The 19,219-nt window shown below is 44.7% G+C and overlaps 1 protein-coding gene across 1 annotated transcript in view; it reads right to left on the bottom strand.

The window, feature by feature from the left end:
• Window positions 1–2,149: 2,149 nt before the first annotated feature.
• Window positions 2,150–19,219, bottom strand: part of LOC148481524 (vomeronasal type-2 receptor 1-like) — a 45,104-nt gene continuing 28,034 nt past the window's right edge. The window contains exon 3 of the mRNA XM_088453282.1: window positions 2,150–2,980. Coding sequence (XP_088309408.1) covers window positions 2,150–2,980 — 831 coding nt within the window. The remainder of the gene's footprint in view (window positions 2,981–19,219) is intronic.

The following is a 19,219-nucleotide window of genomic DNA, read 5'->3' as shown; positions in this document are numbered from 1 at the left end:
CAATCTGGCTTCCATTCTCTACACGCCACTGAAACTGTCCTCATGAAAGTATGCAAAGACTTTCTTGCTGCCAAATCCAAGGACCACTACTCTCTGCTCATTCTCCTTGACCTGTCTGCTGCATTTGACACTATAGACCACCCTCTCCTCCTGCAAATTCTTCTTTGTCTTTGTCTGCTCTCTCCTGGCTGTCTTCCTACCTCTCTGATCATTCCTTCTCTATCTCCTCTCATGACTCCTCTTCCCCCCCACTTCCACTAACAGTAGGAGTTCCCCAAGGTTCTGTTCTTGGACCACTCCTATTCTCTTTATATAATGTACATCCTCTTTAGGTGAATTCATCAACTCTTAAGACCTCCAATATAATATCTATGCTGATGAGAATCAAATCTACCTTTCCACTCCTGATCATTTCCCCACGTTCCTCTCCCTTATCTACAATTGTCTCTCTGCTATCTCTTCCTGGATGTCTCAGCGCTTTCTAAAACTTAACATATCCAAGACTGAGCTGATCATCTTCCCACCCACTTCCGTTACCTCACTTCATACAATTTCATTATCTATTGATGGCATAACTATCTCCTCTAGCCCCAAAGTGCGCTGTCTTGGAGCTATCCTAGACTCCTCCCTCTCCTTTGAACCACACATTCAGCACCTCTCACAGTCCTGCTATTTCCATCTCAAAAATATTTCCAGGATTAGACCCTTCCTCACTCTGGATTCTACTAAAACAACATCCACTCACTGGTCATCTCCAGATTGGACTGTAACTTCTCCTAGCTGGCCTCCCAGTCTTCCACCTCTCTCCACTACAATTGGTCCTCAGTGCTGCTGCTCGGCTCATCTTCCTCTCCAGATGTTCAACATCTGCTTCCCCTCTCCTTCAAGCCCTACACTGGCTCCCCTTCCCTTTCAGATGCAAATTCAAGGTTCTTACACTCGCATACAAAGCCCCCACACATTCCTCTCCCACTTACATCTTTAACCTTATCTCCCTTCACACTCCCGCCCGTCCACTTCGCTCAACAAATACACGCAGGCTCTCATGCCAACTGATTACTTCCTCCCACTCCTGCCTCTCATCTTAACCAACTTCCCATTCCCTGTCTACCCCTTCTGTTGCATGCCTGTCTGTTTGCCCCTCCCCTTTAGAATGTAAGCTCTCACGAGCAGGGCCCTCTTCCATTCTACTCCTTTCTCCCCACAAGGGCACCTAACACGTGACTGCTAAGTCCCTGCCACTTATTGTGAGTATTTTAATTAATATTGCAGCAATGTATATAAACCATGTCCTTGTCCTGCACTGTAATGTACTGTAAGTTACTTGTTTTATGTACTATGTAAGGCGCTGTGGAACACTTGTGGCGCCATATAAATAAAGATAATAATAATATTACTACTACTACTAATAATAATAATATTAATAAACATGATGGCGGCACTGTCTCTTAAGAACTGATGCTGCTTCGCCAACTATAATCAGATGGTGACCTGGTACCAAACTAACACCCGGGCCTCCCCTTAGCGGCACTGGCCAGACTAGCCTATGACTTTTGACATTTGCCAGTATTGCTGGATGGGCAGTCAGCCGTGGATGGACTACATCTTCCCCCTAATATTCAGTATTCTGTCATTTTACATAATTGACCTCACAGAGGGAACATAATGTAATGCATTTTATTTTTTACTCTGTTGCACCATACTTGCCTCCCCTCCCGATTTGGCCAGGAGCCTCCTGAAAATTGCACCCCCCTGAAAGGTAAACAAGGCTCCCGGCCCCCGGCAATGTGTCCACCCCCCCACTGTTATATGTATAAACCCCGGAAGTAGGGGGGGAGGGGCGTGATGCGATTTGTGTTGAATTTCATCATTGTGGCTCTGCCCCCTGCTGCACAATGCCATTAGTATCGACATTGTGAAGAGGGGTTGGAGCCACGATGACGCAATCACATTGTCACCTCCCCATGCTCCACCCCCAATAATGTGTATGAATATTTGTAGGTCAGAAAGGGACTGTTGGTTGTTATCTTTATTTATTGCTTCCCATAGACCTTTAAAGAAACCTGCAATGTGGGACATTTGCCTTTGTGCTACAGACCTCAGTAATTGTCTGATGTAGGACAGAGAGTGAGATGTTATCAATAGTTAATTATACCATAAATGATCTCTTTATTATTTGCATACAGGACACACAACTTACTATTTCTCTTAATCCATATGCTAGAAATGAGTATTTATGCAGATTCATATTATGCAGAGCATGAGCCAGAGCATATACCGCCATGTACGCATAGTGGGGCTTTATATCTGCAATACCACGAAATGTCCGTGGGAGACGACCTCTGCCGGTGCAGTTAACTCCAGAAAATCTGTATACGAGCTGATAAACAGCATTTTTGAACATGTTTGGGGAAAGGCAATGATAAATCCAGAGCCAAATATCTTCCAGCATTGGATCGGAGGGTCTATTAGATGGGTTTACATTGTAAATAAAGTTATTAATGTTAGGGAATTTTTGGGGATTTAACATAAAAATAAAGCTACAATTTACAGATGGGTATAAGGTAGGTTCCATATATTTCATATTAGTCCATGATTCATGTAGGATTAATGTGATATTTTTTTTAATAGTTTCAAAAAAGTCAACATAATATACGGAAAAAAGACCACAGATTACTATAACTCTAGCAGTTGATTTACTAATCGCCTGAATTTTCTTTATATTAATATTTACATTATTAGTAAATGTCATGATAAACTCAATGCAGATCCCATGCTGGGTCATCATTGTACTCAGTTCTCGTAATTCCGTGTCCCCACTACCATCACTTGGTGTAATGACTCCAACCCAGTTCCATTCAAAATGTTGCAGACACCTAACAATCGCTGCATAACGGCCCCGATCATCTGGGACAATCCGGTAAAAGGTTGGGTATAATTGTCTGTCATTTAGGACGGGTGTAGTGGTTCCATAATTGATCTGCGAAGAGAATATTATTGCACATATTGTAAAATATTTTATATATGATTCAACACAATATTTAATCATTTGCAGCAATCACTTTTGTCATGGACAAGAGTAATTTGTTCCCCAAAGACACCACATGCACAATGTACATTCCACTACATCTGCACTACTAGAGCACCATGTACATCACTGTACATCTAATTACAATTAGAATGTTCCCTTTCGAGTTCATAGCCAAGCAGAAAATCACACCAAAAAAAGGGAAAACACACTAGCACTTAGTAATTAACCTTAGAAATTGCTCCAAAAATGGAGAAATATAATAGTATATGAAAAATAGAAAATCAACCACAGATGTGTAAAAAAATAGCAATCACAATTTAATTGGTACACGCAAACAAACACATAAGGACAATTACATACATAAAAATAAAACCACTACATTGCCTGAACAGTGGTACCACTGATTATTAAAGGATATGCCTATCAAGGTAACTTCTATTTGCACAGAAATAGATAAATCCCAAAATGTGCAATTTAATAATCTCCTGGAATCATTTAATTGGTTGCAACATAGTTTCCAGTATGAACGGCAATAGATGTATCCTGGAAGGTGAGCTGGCTCGTATGTATCTGAGAAATTCTCTAGACAGTTATTGGTATAGTCTCGGATGTTAACTAATATACTTTGCAAGCTATAAATCAACCCACTTGATGGTGTGTGGGGAATATTGAGAAAATTACTTCTAAGCCCGGTGCTTGTGTTATTAGACTAACCCGCTTGTCCGTCCCATCTGGAACACCTGATGTCAGCCGTTCAGGCGAGTGCAGGGCAGACCCAGAAGTCCAAGGCAACTGCGGAGTGAATGGTATCCAAGCGGCGGCTGCACGTGATACACAACGGCCGGTTGTGACCACGGAGGCAAGCCTGCCACGTAGAGTATATGGAACTCACTGATGACTGGTCAGTTTGCAAGGAGGGAGCTTCTATCGGCAGTGGGAGGTGTGTCAGAGCCGAATGCCGCTTCCAAAGTACAGCGAATTTGGTGAATATCACGGCCAGGATACAATAATGTCACAGGGTACCACTGGACTCCTCCTTAGGACATATCCCTTTTTATCTGAGATATTTCTAGTTCTAGATGGTGGCAACCGTCTAACATTTGCTGTTGGTTAAGTAACCCTAATATATCTTGACCACTGTGAGAATCTCTCTTTTCAGCGCCAAGGGGATCTCTATACTCTTCAGAAAACCACACCAAGCTTCTATGAAGTCTTCTTGTACTCAGTTCTTTCCCTCATGGACTAACATATGGCATCTCAGTTGCATTGGGCGTCTCCCGCCAAGTGGTGTATTTAAGTTAGAACATACATTGTACTGCCCTGAACTTTGGTACTTGTATCCTGAATTCCAATACTATTCCCACCTGCACCTTGTATACTGTGGACTCTTGGTACCTGAACCTACAGTGCTATTGTTGTATTGTTGTTGGCACTATCAGCTACTGTATGAGAAGCCTGGCATATATGTAACTGGCACCAGGATATTAGACACACACACAGTGTGGCAATGGCCGCTATAGGATGCCTGGCAGAAATGTTTCTGGCAGAGAACATAAGACACATACAGTGTGGCACTTTCTGCTATGGGATGTCTGGCAGATATGTAACTGGCACAGAACATAAGTAGAGATGAGCCGGTCTGGTTCTCCGAAAACCGGATCCACCCGAACTTTGAAAATCCAGACTGAGATCTGAATGCCGCTTGAGGTTTCCTGCATGACTCCAATCTCAAAATGAGGGAAAAAGTAATCCTCATGCTGTCGGATTCTCATGGGTTTTGGATTATATAAAGGTCCCCGTGCTCGGCGACATTTTCACTCCGGAAGTGGAGAGAGAAGCTAGCAGATGTGTAGTCACTGTCAGTCACTCAGTGTGTGTGTCCAGTCGGGGTCTTAGGTTGAAGGCTGCTGCTGCGTTGTCCATAAAGGGGCTTAGGCTGCAGTATATAAAGGGGGCTTCCCTCAGTGGGTGCTGCAGCTGCTGTGTCACTTGTCCTATCAGTTATCTGTGGCTGCTGCTGTGTTGTAGTCATGTCCATTAGGTTATGGCTGCAGTCCATAAAGAGGTTATTTGCTGTCCAGGGTGACCAGCAGACCTTTAGGATCAAGAGGAGAGGTTATATATGAAAATATTTAATTCATTATACCCAGCAGTATCCCTATTGTGGAGGGATTATACGGAAAAACAGAAATACTACACGTGCATTTTGACCAAAAGACCATATATGTTTATTCAGGAGGTGTGGTATCATTTTATTATTGTCTTTATAAGTTGTATTTTGTTATATTCTTATGTATATCACATATTTCACCATTTTTCTATTAGTCTAGTGTTTATGTTTTTTAAATGACTTGTTAATGGGATAATATACTCTAATTGATTAATTGCAGATTTCATCCTGTTCAGATACGCATTTATACATAACCAATTAGGTTTAAATGACCTGTGTGTTTTTTGTATGTTTTGTGTAAGTCCAGCCATAAATTATATTTTGGTAATATCCTTTTATAGCTTTCGAATTAAGTGTGCCCCATAGGGAAGAACATTTTTCTTTATTCTTTTTTTGAATTCTCCTAATTAGACTGTTGGAAAAGCAACTTGAAAAACTGCAGCAGGAGCTGAAATGAAGCAATTCTGAAAAGTACAGTACATTGGACTTGTAGACCAAGTCTTTTATTTGCTTCAACATGATCCAAGGGTTGCCAAGACCTTACAATTGGATCAATACATTTTGGTGACTGTGCTAGATCCTAGGTTTTAGTCATAAGTTATTTACTTCTTCAAAATGGACAGAGTTCTGAAGAGATGCAAGGACCTGTTGGTAAGCAAAGTGTCAGCTCAAGTGGCACGTGATGCAGTGACGGTTCCTCCTTCAGTTTCTCCAGCAAATTCGGCTGCAGAGGAAAAACTAAACTTTCCAAAAAGACCCACTGGTGATGCAGATGAGTCAACAAAACCAAGTTTTGACATCTGGTTGGGTCTAAAAGAATTGCCTGCAATTAAACTAATGAGTCCTCTACAATGAGTCCATTTGATATGGTCACCATTCACAGAATGGTTGAGGACTATTTTTAATGTTAGTGTCCAAATAGGGATGTCAGACAGTCTGTTTGACTACTATCAGGAAAAAAGACAATATGGAGGCCCTTGCACAAACTGGCTTTGCTTTACTTGAGCTGCCCACCCTCCAGTGTACCTTTTTTCTTTCTTTTTTTGTGTGTGTGTTAGCAACTTAGCTAAGCTATTATTTTTCGGTGACACTGCCGCAGTTTATCGTCCATGTAATTGTAACTCTGCAGGTGGTCTGTCTGCACTCAGCAGGGGTGCTTTGTTGTCCAAAAAAAGGGGTGCTGTCTGTGTTGTTCATCAAGGGGCTGCTGCCTCATTCAGGGGTGCTCTTCCCCAGTGTCAAAACTTTTTGCCAACATCGGAGGCTTTGCTGTCAAAAAGTTATCATGTGCATCCCCGCTTATCCCTGTATTCAATTCCAAATCGGTGAAAACGGGACCCGGCGAAAACAGAATTGGCGAAAAGTCCTATCATTTTTGGGGAAATCATCCTGACACCCCACAAAAGATGCTCTGACATTTGGGTTTACTATGGGTACCCCCGAATAGCCCTGCTAAAAGTATGTGGGGGTCTTTAAACAGTCTCAATAGGTGCTGTTTTGCATTTTTTAAGAAGGTGGTGAAGAATAGCATTTAAAAGGCTTTTTTTGGAAAAATAAGTAGTCCCATCAAATTTGGGGTACATGAAAATGGGTGCTAGCATATTTTAAAGTTGCTAATATGAAGTTTTACTTGCATCCAAATAAATAGCTGGGGCAAACTTGGGGACCCCCGCTGAGTCTATTTAGCTAGTTTTAAAGTTTTTCACCCCCCAAAAAAAGTACATAATTGGGGTCTCCTAAGGTACTTTTTTAAAAATAATTGACACAGATTGCCTTTAGGGAACTGTCCAAGAGGTGCATGGTGGTTTTCGGAAGTCTGCACCCCAAAACCCCAATTCTGCACTTTTTCTCGCCACCTATTCATAGGTGATACTTTTTCTCCGAGTCTGATGCATTGACTTTTCGCACTGGCAAAAAGTCAGACAAATTGAATATGGGGAAAAGTGGAATCGGCAAAAATTACATCATCGGCAAAAAAGTTTCACCGAAAACGGCTTTTCACTCCAAATTGAATATGGCCCAAAGAGGCAAATTTACTAAGATGGTAGTTCTATTAAGAAGTGATATTGCCTATATCAACCAATCAGATTCTACTTCTCATTTATCTAGCACCTACTAGAAGATAATACCTGGAATCTGATTGGTTGCTATGGGCAACATCACTTCTTAATAGAACTCCTATCTTAGTAAATTTACCCCTAATTGGCAGTGCAGTGTGTTATTATTTTCTTATTCATAAATAAGCTTGTGACACTGTAAGTGGTAGCGCAGTGTGTTATTCTATTCTTATTCATAAAAAACCTTGTGACACTGTAGGTCATTGATACCACAGTGTATTATTTATAATTGGCACAAATTGACATATGTGCTGTACCCCACTTCATTTGTGTTTGTTGATAAGGAGAATGTTTAGTTGAGAGGAAAGCAGGAACCACATGCTAGTGCTGGACCTGCTGCTAGTGCCCCCAGTCATGACGATACTAGTCCATATACATCACCTACTAAAGTCGATGGCCAAGGCTATACAGGGCTTAAGTCAGGGCATCTAAAATCATGAACCAATCTTTTACAGTGGTAAAGAAAAAAAATCAAAGGGAAAGTTAACTGCAAAAAGACATCAAATTGGCAATATACCTTTCACCACATGAAGTGGCAAGGAAAGACTAATTATGACTGGTGGTTCTGCCTCTTATGATGATGTAAGCACAAGTGAACATGCTGACATAGAAATCGAGGATGCTTCAATGGAATTGCACCAGGATTAGCAGGATATTTGTGTAGCTGACATTAATAAGGATGCTGTTGATGAGGATGTTGTTTGTGTAAATCAGGCAATAGTGGAACAAAAAATTATTGCCCATGATTAGGAAATGTCCATTGTCAATAAAAAAAATCCACTTCTTATGTTTGGAATTATTTCTACCCAAATCCGGGCAACTGTCACGTCATCTGTATCTTTTGTAAAGCCATTGTAAGTAGATGTATGAACTTTAACCATCTAGAAATTTCCTCCCTGTTATGTCATCTGCAGCATATCCATCCAAAATGTTTTTGTGTTTTGTGTGGACTCATCTGCATCACCAGTGGGTCTTTTGGGAAAGTTTAGTTTTTTCTTGGCAGATGCACTTGCTGGAAAAACTGAAGGAAAAGCCATCACTGCATCATGTGCCACTTGAGCTGACAATTTGCTTACCAACAGTGTCATGATCCGATGCAAGAGCAACTCTATGGAAGAATGTGAGCCAGGGGGTTCAGATGGCTAGGGAAGTAACAGTCCTAGTTACCTTAATAAAGTTCAAACCCAAATGTAGGAGAAGTAATCACAGCAAAGTAGGTTGACAGCTGAATTAGTAATTAGCCTGAAGCCTGGCACATGTAACATAGTCAGCTTGGGAGCTGAGCAGTACACTAATAGATAACACAGGAACTGTTACATCAGACACTGGAGTTCTGGCGAGACGTTGCCAGAGGCGTGGAGTCTAACCAACTCAGTGGTCTTCACCAGTGACCCCTCCAATTGGTATGTGGGTTTTGCCACACCAAGTGAGCAGGTCACGGCCCCTTAGCTAGGTACCTGGGAGAGATGAGGAAACTAAGGAATGACACTGTAATAACATAGGAGTTGAACTGAAAACTTGAACACAGGAGTTGAACTGAAAACTTGAACACAGGAGATATAATGAATACTTGAACATAGGAGATAAACTGAATACTTGAACACAGGAGTTGAACTAAAAACTTGAACACAGGAGTTGCACTGAATACTTGAACACAGGAGATGCACTAAAAAATGTAGGAGAAGTAATCACAGGAATGCAGGTTGACAGATGAATTAGTAATTAGCTTGCAGCCTGGCACATATAACATAGTCTACTTGGAAGCTGAGCAGCACACTAATAGATAACACAGAAACTGTTACATTAAACAGTGGAGTTCTGTGAGAAAGCAGAAGTAACACACTGAGAATTAGCATGGGAGCTAATACAAGTGACACTGGAGAGGTCAGTGTTAGGGCTGAAACAACACACTGGGGATATAATGTGGAAAACACTGGAGAGCAAACCAATTATTGGAACAGCGAAGTTGAACAGCAGTTTCCAGTTCCTGGAGGCAGACTTAAATACCCATGGGTAGCTGGTCATTGGATCAGCTGAGTGACCACAGAACTAACATTGGGAGAGACTAGTCAGGTGATATGGACCAACATGGCTGCAACCATGCCTGGCACCCTTGAAACCAGGACAGATGCACGGAAACCCTAGCAGACCCTGGGGAGAATACTCAGACAAAACTCACCTCCGCTCCCAGTGACTAAACACCTAAGCACAAGGACGCCGGCACAGAGGTGAGTAGTAGCTGATCCCAGGCCGCATCTTGACAAACATCTATTTGCATCTCTTTAGATCTGTGTCCATTGAGAAAAAAGACACAATGTATGACTTAAACCTTATATCTTAAATCTTGCATTTGTGCTGTTCAGCTTGTCCACATATAAGTGGACAGTGGGTACAACGGCATTTTGGAGGCTACTAATTTTTTTTTAATGTCCCTGTACAGGTTGGGAATTGCTTTTCTAGTGAAGTGGAATCTTGATGGGCTTTTTAGCGGGGACAAAGGACCTCAATTAACTGTCTAAAACCCACTACATTATTGGTGGATATTGGACACACATCTAATACCAGCATAGATGTTATGGTGTCAGTGATCCGCTATGCAACTGGATGAATGCTGTCATATTTGCTCCCCTTTGAAAAGGATTGTTTAACAGTCAATTGTTTTTTAAAGTACTACTATTAGTCTTCCTGGTCCCCTTCTGGGATGAAAATCCAGCAGCAGAAACAAGTATAGTGCTCGAGGATTCTTCTGGGGGCAAGGACTGATGTGAATGAGAAAAATATTTTTTGTAAATGCCTCCCCTCCTCCCTCATAAATTTGCTTCGGTATCAAAAAATTAAATGAAATTTACTACTTATCAAATCTTCCTTTCCCTTCCTTCAATTACATAGATACTACAACTCCCTTAGGCCTCTTGAATAATAAAAACATTTGTTTCCTGATGTGCCATGATGGAAGTTGAACTGCCACTGATGCTGCAATCTTTGATATGCTTTTGCTGAATTCCAAAAATTTCCAGAAATGTTTATGACCACAGACAGCATCTCTTGCTTGCCCCTTTAATTTAAAAAAACTATTCTGGACCACCAAGTTGATTTTGTGGAAAAATCATCGGATATATTGTTCACCCATGCTCTCCCCTCCTCCCTCATAAATTTTCTTCGGAATCAAAAAATTAAATTAAATATACTACCAATCAACCCTTCCTGTACCTGCCTTCAGCTATATACATTCTCCAACTCCATCAGGCCTCTTGATTAATTAAAACATATGTTTCCTTATGTGCCATGTTGGAAGTTGTACTGCCACCCACTGCTGCCGCTTAGCTTAGTCAGCCAGCTAGCTTGGTGTAAATTTTGGGCCTAAACAGGATTAAAACAGCATTGTGAGCTGTGAGGTGGTCAAAATTTACTGGAAACAAGTGGAAATTAATGTTATTGGGGTTTAATAATACTGTAGGAACAAAAAAAACAAAATTATGTGATTTTAGCAGATTTTATCATTTAAAAAAAAAAACAGATCCAAAACCAAAACACGCAACGGGCGGTTTTGGCAAAACCAAATCCAGATCCAAAACACAAGGAGATACAGGTAACACATGACTGTATTGACCTCAAGGGGTATATTTACTGAGATTCGTGTTGCTCCGAGATTGCAATCTTGGGTGAAAATATTGTTTTTTACCAACACAGGAATATTCTATTGCTAAAATTGGGTGTTTTTTTTCATTTAGGGGGAATTCGGCCATGTTAATCCTACAAAATCTGCCTTTTTTTTCACTAGAAATGAATCACACCATCGACTTAAATCAGAAGTACTTTTCATTCACTTCAGCATAACACAGGATTTTTCCATTATTCATTTTTGCTGGCTTCCCGCCTGTGCAATCCCGAGAGGGGAGTAATGATAGACAACAAAAACCCAACGCCTATCATTATTGCTACGCCGGAAGTCCTATTCTCGGCATACTGAATGAAGGTAAGCCAGGTGGTGGGTGCAGACAGCCATGGGGGGGAGGGTTAGGTTAGTGGCTACCAGGGGGACTTAGGGATAGGCACCCCCCGAGAGGATTAGGGTTAAGCTAGGGGAAGAGGTGGTTAGGCACCCCCGGCGGGAATATAGGGTTAGGCACCCCCGGGATGGTTAGGTTTAGGCTGCGGGGACTGGGGGGTTAGGTTTAGGCACTTATAGGGGGGTTTAGGGTTAGGCACCCCTAATGGAGGGTTAGGGTTAGGGGGAGAGTGCTAGGTACAGCTAGTTTACTTACCTATCAGGATTTTCACTGCTGCCAATTTTCCCAATGTCAAATCCCGATGTCGGAAGACCTGCAGCAGTGAAGATCCCAATTCATACCAATCTTAATTTGCTCCATTTGCCAATTTTTGCAGCCAAATTGAGGAATCAATAGAAGTTCTAAATACACCATCTCCTGAGCTGCGAGTGTCCCTCAAACATACACAGATCAGTGTGATTTGTGTATGTTACAGCATGGAAACAGTGTAAATTGTTCAAAACAAAAAAAATGGGTCCGTAGGATCCCCCCCCCCCCAGAAGGCATAACCAGCCTGCCCTGGTTCCTAAAAATATGGGGGGGGATTGAGTATGGTCCCCCCATATTTTAAGAACAGCACCTGCCTACTGGCCAGTCCTGGTTTTAAAAATAGGGGGGACTTTTCGTAGGGGTCCCCCTATATTTAAAACCAGCACCGCACCAAAAAATGACCGGGTGTAATGCCACAGCCAGGGGACCCTATCACCAGGTCTCCCCAGCCAAAGCATTATCACCCAAAGCCAGTCATCCCAGCTGGGGATCTCAGGGGAGATGGGGTCCCCCTCAATAAAGGTGCCTACCTTCTCCCATAAAACCAAATCCAGATCCAAAACATGAGGAGAAACAGATCCAAAACCAAAACAAAGGGGTTGATGCACATCCCTAATAATAAACAAAGACACATACAGTGTGGCACTGGCCCCTATAGGAAGCATAGCAGAAATGTAACTGGCACAGGTCATTAGACAAATACAGTATGGCACTGGCTGCTATGGGATGCCTCGCAGATATGTACATCGCACCAGGACTTTAGACACATACAGTGTAGCACTGGCCACTATGAGAAGCCTGGCATATATGTAACTGGCACCACTACATTAGACACATACATTGCGTAATTGGCCGCTATGGATCTGCCTCCTCTGGCTAACCTAACCTCGGCACCGCAGGGATGCTCCATTTTCAAAGCGCCCACTGAGATTGTAACAAGCAGGCACCCGGCTCTCTCCCCACAGTGGCAGCTGGAGCCAGAGGCTGGAGCTCAATTGTGATCTCTGGCCTCTGGCTCACACAGTGCACTAAGGGAGATACATCATGACCAAATCCAGATCCAAAACATGAGGAGAAACAGATCCAAAACCAAAACACAGGGGTTGACGCACATCCCTAATAATAAACAAAGACACATACAGTGTGGCACTGGCCCCTATAGGAAGCATAGCAGAAATGTAACTGGCACAGGTCATTAGACAAATACAGTATGGCACTGGCTGCTATGGGATGCCTCGTAGATATGTACCTCGCACCAGGACATTAGACACATACAGTGTAGCACTGGCCACTATGGGAAGCCTGGCATATATGTAACTGGCACCACTACATTAGACACATACATTGCGTAATTGGCCGCTATGGATCTGCCTCCTCTGGCCAACCTAACCTCGGCACCGCAGGGATGCTCCATTTTCAAAGCGCCCACTGAGATTGTAACAAGCAGGCACCCGGCTCTCTCCCCACAGTGGCAGCTGGAGCCAGAGGCTGGAGCTCAATTGTGATCTCTGGCCTCTGGCTCACACAGTGCACTAAGGGAGATACATCATGACCGAGTGAACTGCATAGGACACGGGGCTTAGCTTAAGGTATGAGCTTTATTCTTTTTTTAGTGCAAGCGGCTTACTGGGGGCATTACTTGGGGGGGAGGCATTACTACTGGGGCATTACTCGGAGGGGAGGCATTACTACTGGGGGCATTATTTGGGTAGTGTAGAGGCATTACTACTGGGGGCATTACTCAGGGGGGCATTATTCGGGGGGATTTACTACTGTGGGCATTACTCAGGTAGCATTACTATTGGGGGCTCTATTAAAGAGGGAACTTTAGTATTGGGGGCACTAACACAGGGGTATTAATACTGGGGGCATTTCTACAGAGGGATCTACTACAGGGGGCATGACTACTGGGGACATTACTATTGAGGGCACCACTACAGGGGTATTACTACTGGTGGTATTTATACAGGTGGCATTACTACTAGGGCATTACTTTTGGGTACACACAGGGGGCATTACAACTGGGGGGCATTACTATTGGGGGCATTTATACAGAGGGCATTACTACAGGGGGCACTACTAATGGGAGTATTGCATAGGGGCACCGCAAAAGGGGCACCACTACTGGGTGCACTGCATAAAGGGCACCACTACTGTGGGCTCAGCATCTGGGGCACTACCACAGTAAACACTGACACTACTGGGGGCTCTGCATAATGTCCCCATTGCGCATACCACCAGTTCATCACATTTAATAGGGGCTCCCACATGTTTGTTGCCCAGACCTTAATCTGACCCTGGTACCTGGCACAGAACAATAGACACATACAGTATGGCACTGGCGCTATGTGATGCCTGGCATATATATAACTGGCACCAGTATATTAGAAACATTCATTGCGGCATTGGCCGCTATAGGATTCTTGGCATATATGTACCTGGCAAAAGGATATTAGACACATAAAGTGTGGCACTGGCAGCTATGGGAAACCTGGCAGATTTGAACCTAGCACCAGGACATTAGATATATACAGTATGGCACTGGCCACTATGGGATGCCTGGCAGATATGTAACTGGCACCAGGACACTAGACACATACAGTATGGCACTGGCCACTATGGGATGCCTGGCTGATATGTAACTGGCACCAGGACACTAGACACATACAGTATGGCACTGGCCACTATGGGATGCCTGGCAAACATGTACCTAGCACAAGGACATTAGACACATAAAGTATGGCACTGACCACTATGGAAAACCAGGCAGTTATGTACCTAGCACCAGTACATTAGACACATACAGTATGGCACTAGCCTCTATGGGAAGTCTGGCAGATATGTTACTGGCACCAGGACATTAGACACATACAGTATTGCACTGGCCACTATGGGATGCCTGGCAAATATATACCTAGCACAAGGACAATAGACAAATACAGTATGGCACTGGCCACTATGGAAAACCTGACAAATATGTACCTAGCACCAGGACATTAGACACATACAGTATGGCACTAGCCTCTATGGGAAGTCTGGCAGATATGCTACTGGCACCAGGACATTAGAACTATACAGTGTGGCACTGACCCCTATGGGATGCCTGGCAAATATGTACCTAGCACCAGGACATTAGACACATACAGTATGGCACTAGCCTCTATGGGAAGTCTAGCAGATATGTTACTGGCACCAGGACATTAGAACTATACAGTGTGGCACTGGTCACTATGGGATGCCTGGCTGATATGTAACTTGCACCAGGACACTAGACTATACATGCCGATGTTTCACTCCCTCCTTTCGGGAGGGAGCTGTCGGGCTTTCTCAGCGGGGGGCGGGTCGCGGCGAAAAGGAGGCATGGCCCGGCGATGACGTGTATTTTGGGGTGGAGCATGGGGGCATGTCATCGCAATCGCGTCATCGCGGCTCTGCCCCCTCTTTACAATGCCGGTTTTAAAGGCATTGTGAGGCAGGGGGCGGGGCCGTGATGACGCGATTCAGCGCGAATCACGTCACTGGCCCCTCCGCTGCCGGGATTTTTATAGTAAGTGCAGGGGGGGGCGGACGTGTCGCTGATCGCGGGAGGCTTGCCTGCTTTCCCGGGAGGTCGGGAGCGGCACCCGATTTTCGGGAGGCTCCCAACCAAATCGAGAGGGTAGGCAAGTATGCACTAGACACATACAGTATGGCACTGGCCACTATGGGATGCCTGGCAGATATGTAACTGGCACCAGTACATTAGACACATACAGTATGGCACTGGCCACTATGGGATGCCTGGCAAATATGTACCTAGGACAAGGACATTAGACAAATACAGTATGGCACTGGCCACTATAGAAAACCTGGCAAATATGTACCTAGCACCAGGACATTAGACACATACAGTATGGCACTAGCCTCTATGAGAATTCTGGCAGATATGTTACTGGCACCAGAACATTAGACACATACAGTATGCCACTGACCCCTATGGGATGCCTGGCAGATATGTACATGGCACTAGGACATGAGACACATACACTATGGCACTGATACCTATGAGATGCCTGGCATATATGTACCTAGCACCAGGACACTAGACACATACAGTGTGGCATTGACCCATATAAGAAGCCTGGCAGATATGTACATGAGACTAGTACATTAGACACACACAGTATGACACTGGTTGCTATGTAACTTGCTCTTGGACATTAGACCCATTCCATTGTGGCACTGGCCACTATGGGATGTCTGTCATGTATGTAACTTGCACCAGGATATTAGACACATACATTGTGGCACTGGCTGCTATGGGAAGCCTGGCAGGTATGTAACTGGCACCATGATATTAGACACATACAGTGGTGCACTGTTTGCTATGGAAAGCCTAGCAGATATGACACTGGCACCAGGACTATAGACACATAGAGTTTGGCTCTGGCTGCTATTGGAAGCCTGGCATATTTGTAACTGGCACCCAGACATTAGACACACACATGTATCATCACTGTTATTGGAGCAATCATCATCCTCATCACATCTCCACATGCTGGGGATTCAGCACAGGTTCATTCACTGGAACAGGTTCTCCTTGCAGTTGGAGGGGGGCAATGCTGGGGAAAAAGCCAGGGACTAAGGTTGGCACTGACTGAAAAGTATTTGCCAGTGTATAATGGTGGTACAAGCAGAGAGCGATGAGACATGTACTGAAAGTTGGACTTGCTTGGGGAGTAAGGGGTTATGGTCCACAGGGGTACATGATAGAGGACACAGCTGCTGAGAGGGGCACCAACTAGGCATAACAAGACAGGCATTAATAGGTATATTTGTTTGGGGGTAAAGTAGTGGAGGGGCATAGGAAAGAGGGCACTACTGCTGAGAGAGGCACTTACTGGGGATTATAAGACAGGCACTAAGAGGTATATGTGTTTGGGGGTAAGGGTTGGTGACTCATAGAATAAAAGGGGCACAGCTGCTGAGAGGTGCACAGACTGGGGATGATAAGACAGGCATTAAGAGGTATATATGTTTGGGGTAAGGGGTGGTGATTCACAGAGTAAGAGGAGACCATTTAGGAAGTAGTAGATAAGGTGCTAGGTGTACAGGATGTGGGGCATTGAGGCAGGTGCTAAGGGTACAATATGAGGGTAGTGTGGCAGGTTTTGGGGAGGCAAAGGATGTGGTCATGGTGTAGGTGCTGGGGAGGCACAGGAGAGTAAGAGGGGACCATATAGGAAGTAATAGAGAAGGTGCTTGGTGCACAGGATGTGGGGCATTGAGGCAGGTGCTAAGGGTGCAATATGAGGGTACTGTGGCAGGTTTTGAAGGAGGCAAAGGATGGGGTCATGGTGTAGGTGCTGGGATGGCACAGGAGAGTAAGAAGAGACCATATAGGAAGTAATAGAGAATGTGCTTGGTGCACAGGATGTGGGGCATTGAGGCAGATGCTGAGGGTACAATATGAAGGTAGTGTAGCAAGTTTTGGAGGAGGCAAATGATGGGGTCATGATGTAGGTGCTGGGGAGGCACAGGATGGGGGTCAGATGGGCAGGTGCAAAGGGCACAGGATGATTATAGTGAGACAAGTGCTGGTGGGTGCAAAATATGAAGGCATTGAGGCAGGTGCAGAGGGCATAGTATGGTGGTTGTGTGGCATGTACTGGGGGGCAGACGGGCAGACACTGGGGGACACAGGAGTGGGGCTGAGTGGCAGCTGCTAAGGGCACAATATGGGTGCAGTGGGGACATAGGGGGGCATAGGATGGAGGCAGAGAGGCAGATGCTGGGGCAAAGGATGTGGAACAGTGTGGCAGGTTATGGGGGCAGTGGAGCAGGGGCTTGGGGATAAAAGATGGGGGGCAGGGGCTGGGGACACAGGAATGGGAAGTGGGACAGGTGCAGGTAGGAGATGAGCAGTACAATGAATGGGACCAGGTAAATAGCAGTGACAGGGGTGATGGGGGTAGGGCAGCCGCTGAATGGGCTACGGTGAATAACTGAGGTGTAGCAGCCCAGCCTTCGGGGAGGAGGATGATGATGGAGATGACACACCCAGCAGAGGCTGTGGGATGGCCCCACAGCTGCAGTTGCCCCTCATGGTACAACAGCCATGTCTGGAAGTGCATGGAGCCGGCAGCCTGAGCCCTCACTGATACAGCTCCACCAATAGGGCATGTCTGGTGATGGCGGGGCTTCTGGTAGCAGAGAGAGGACAGGGCTACTGTCATCCTCATGCTGCGACATCCCCCTATGTGGGAGGGTAGAGGGCAGAGTAAAGGTACCAGCTTTCAGTGATCGATATCCACAGCCTCCGCCTAACAGTGACACGGCCAGTACCGGGCGGGCGACTGGAGACAGCAGCCTCTGTACACCTCATCTGTCAGATTTGGTATAGAAAGACCCCCTACTGAGGAGATGGAAGCTAAGGTCCCTGGAGGAGAGAAAAGTCGGAGGCATGGGGACAGTATATATGGTCTCCTCATCCACGAATATCAAATGTTGGCGAGACCTGTCGAAAGACGTGGAGTCTAACCAGCTGGGAGGCGTTCACCAGTGACCCCAGGTGTCTGATACTGTGGGAATAGAGACAATATAACAATGGCCCAAGAGATATACTTCTACAAGAAGTACCTTTGCACAGGAAATTGGTACTTGCACTGGTATGTAGGTGAGTGTTTTGATGCACTGTTGTGCCAAGGAGTGGCACTTGTAACTGTACACTGGAAAGGGGTACTTGACGCAATGTCGCACCAGGTGGTGGTACTTGTAAGTGTCCACAGGCAAGGTATTTAGAGCACACTGCTGCTCCATGGAATTGCAATTGTATCACACACAGGCAAGATGTTCGGACACACTGTTGCACAAGGAGTGGGCACTTGTATCGCACACAGGCAAGATGTTCGGACGCACTGTTGCACAAGGAGTTGGCACTTGAGACTGAAGGAAATCACATCAGAAACTTGGAACGAGGTAACAGCAAGTATACACAAGGTAGCTACAACATTGCACAGGCAATTTCCTGCTATCTGGAGGCTGGCTAAATACCCTGAGGTAGCAGATCATTGGTGGATAGCATCAGCTGACCACTCGAGGGATCTGGGGAAGCCGGTGCTGGGGTGAGAGACAGCCAATCCTAGGCCACAACCTGACATCATCCTTTGGCCATTCTGTACTCACCTCATCCTGTGGTGGCTGTCACTGTGCCCTGCTTTTATGTGTGTATATATATTTATATTATCACATGCTCAGCTGCATATATATATAATTGAATCTGGTGCGGACAGAAATTTAATTTCTTCATCTATTGCTCAGCAACTAGCTGTCCCTCTTTACCTTTTGTCTTGTCATATTACTCTCACTGCAGTCAGTCGGACATAGATCGGTAACGGCATAGTCACCAACACAATCAAGGACCTCAAAATGATGATCAGAGCCCTACATATGGAGCAGATAGAGTTCCTAGTCATCCCAGCCACCACTCATAAAGTAGTTCTAGGATTGCCATGGCTACATCAGCACAATCCTCATATTAATTGGTCTACTGCTCAGATTCTGTCCTCAGCTCCCAATGTCATCAGCAATGCCTGGATCGAGT

This window comes from Taudactylus pleione, unplaced genomic scaffold (genome assembly GCF_031769625.1).
Source record: "Taudactylus pleione unplaced genomic scaffold, aTauple2 ptg000575l, whole genome shotgun sequence".
NCBI classification, from domain to species: Eukaryota; Metazoa; Chordata; class Amphibia; order Anura; family Myobatrachidae; genus Taudactylus; species Taudactylus pleione.
The sequence above is the reverse complement of the archived record's forward strand: the minus strand, read 5'-3'. Positions and strand labels throughout refer to the sequence as shown.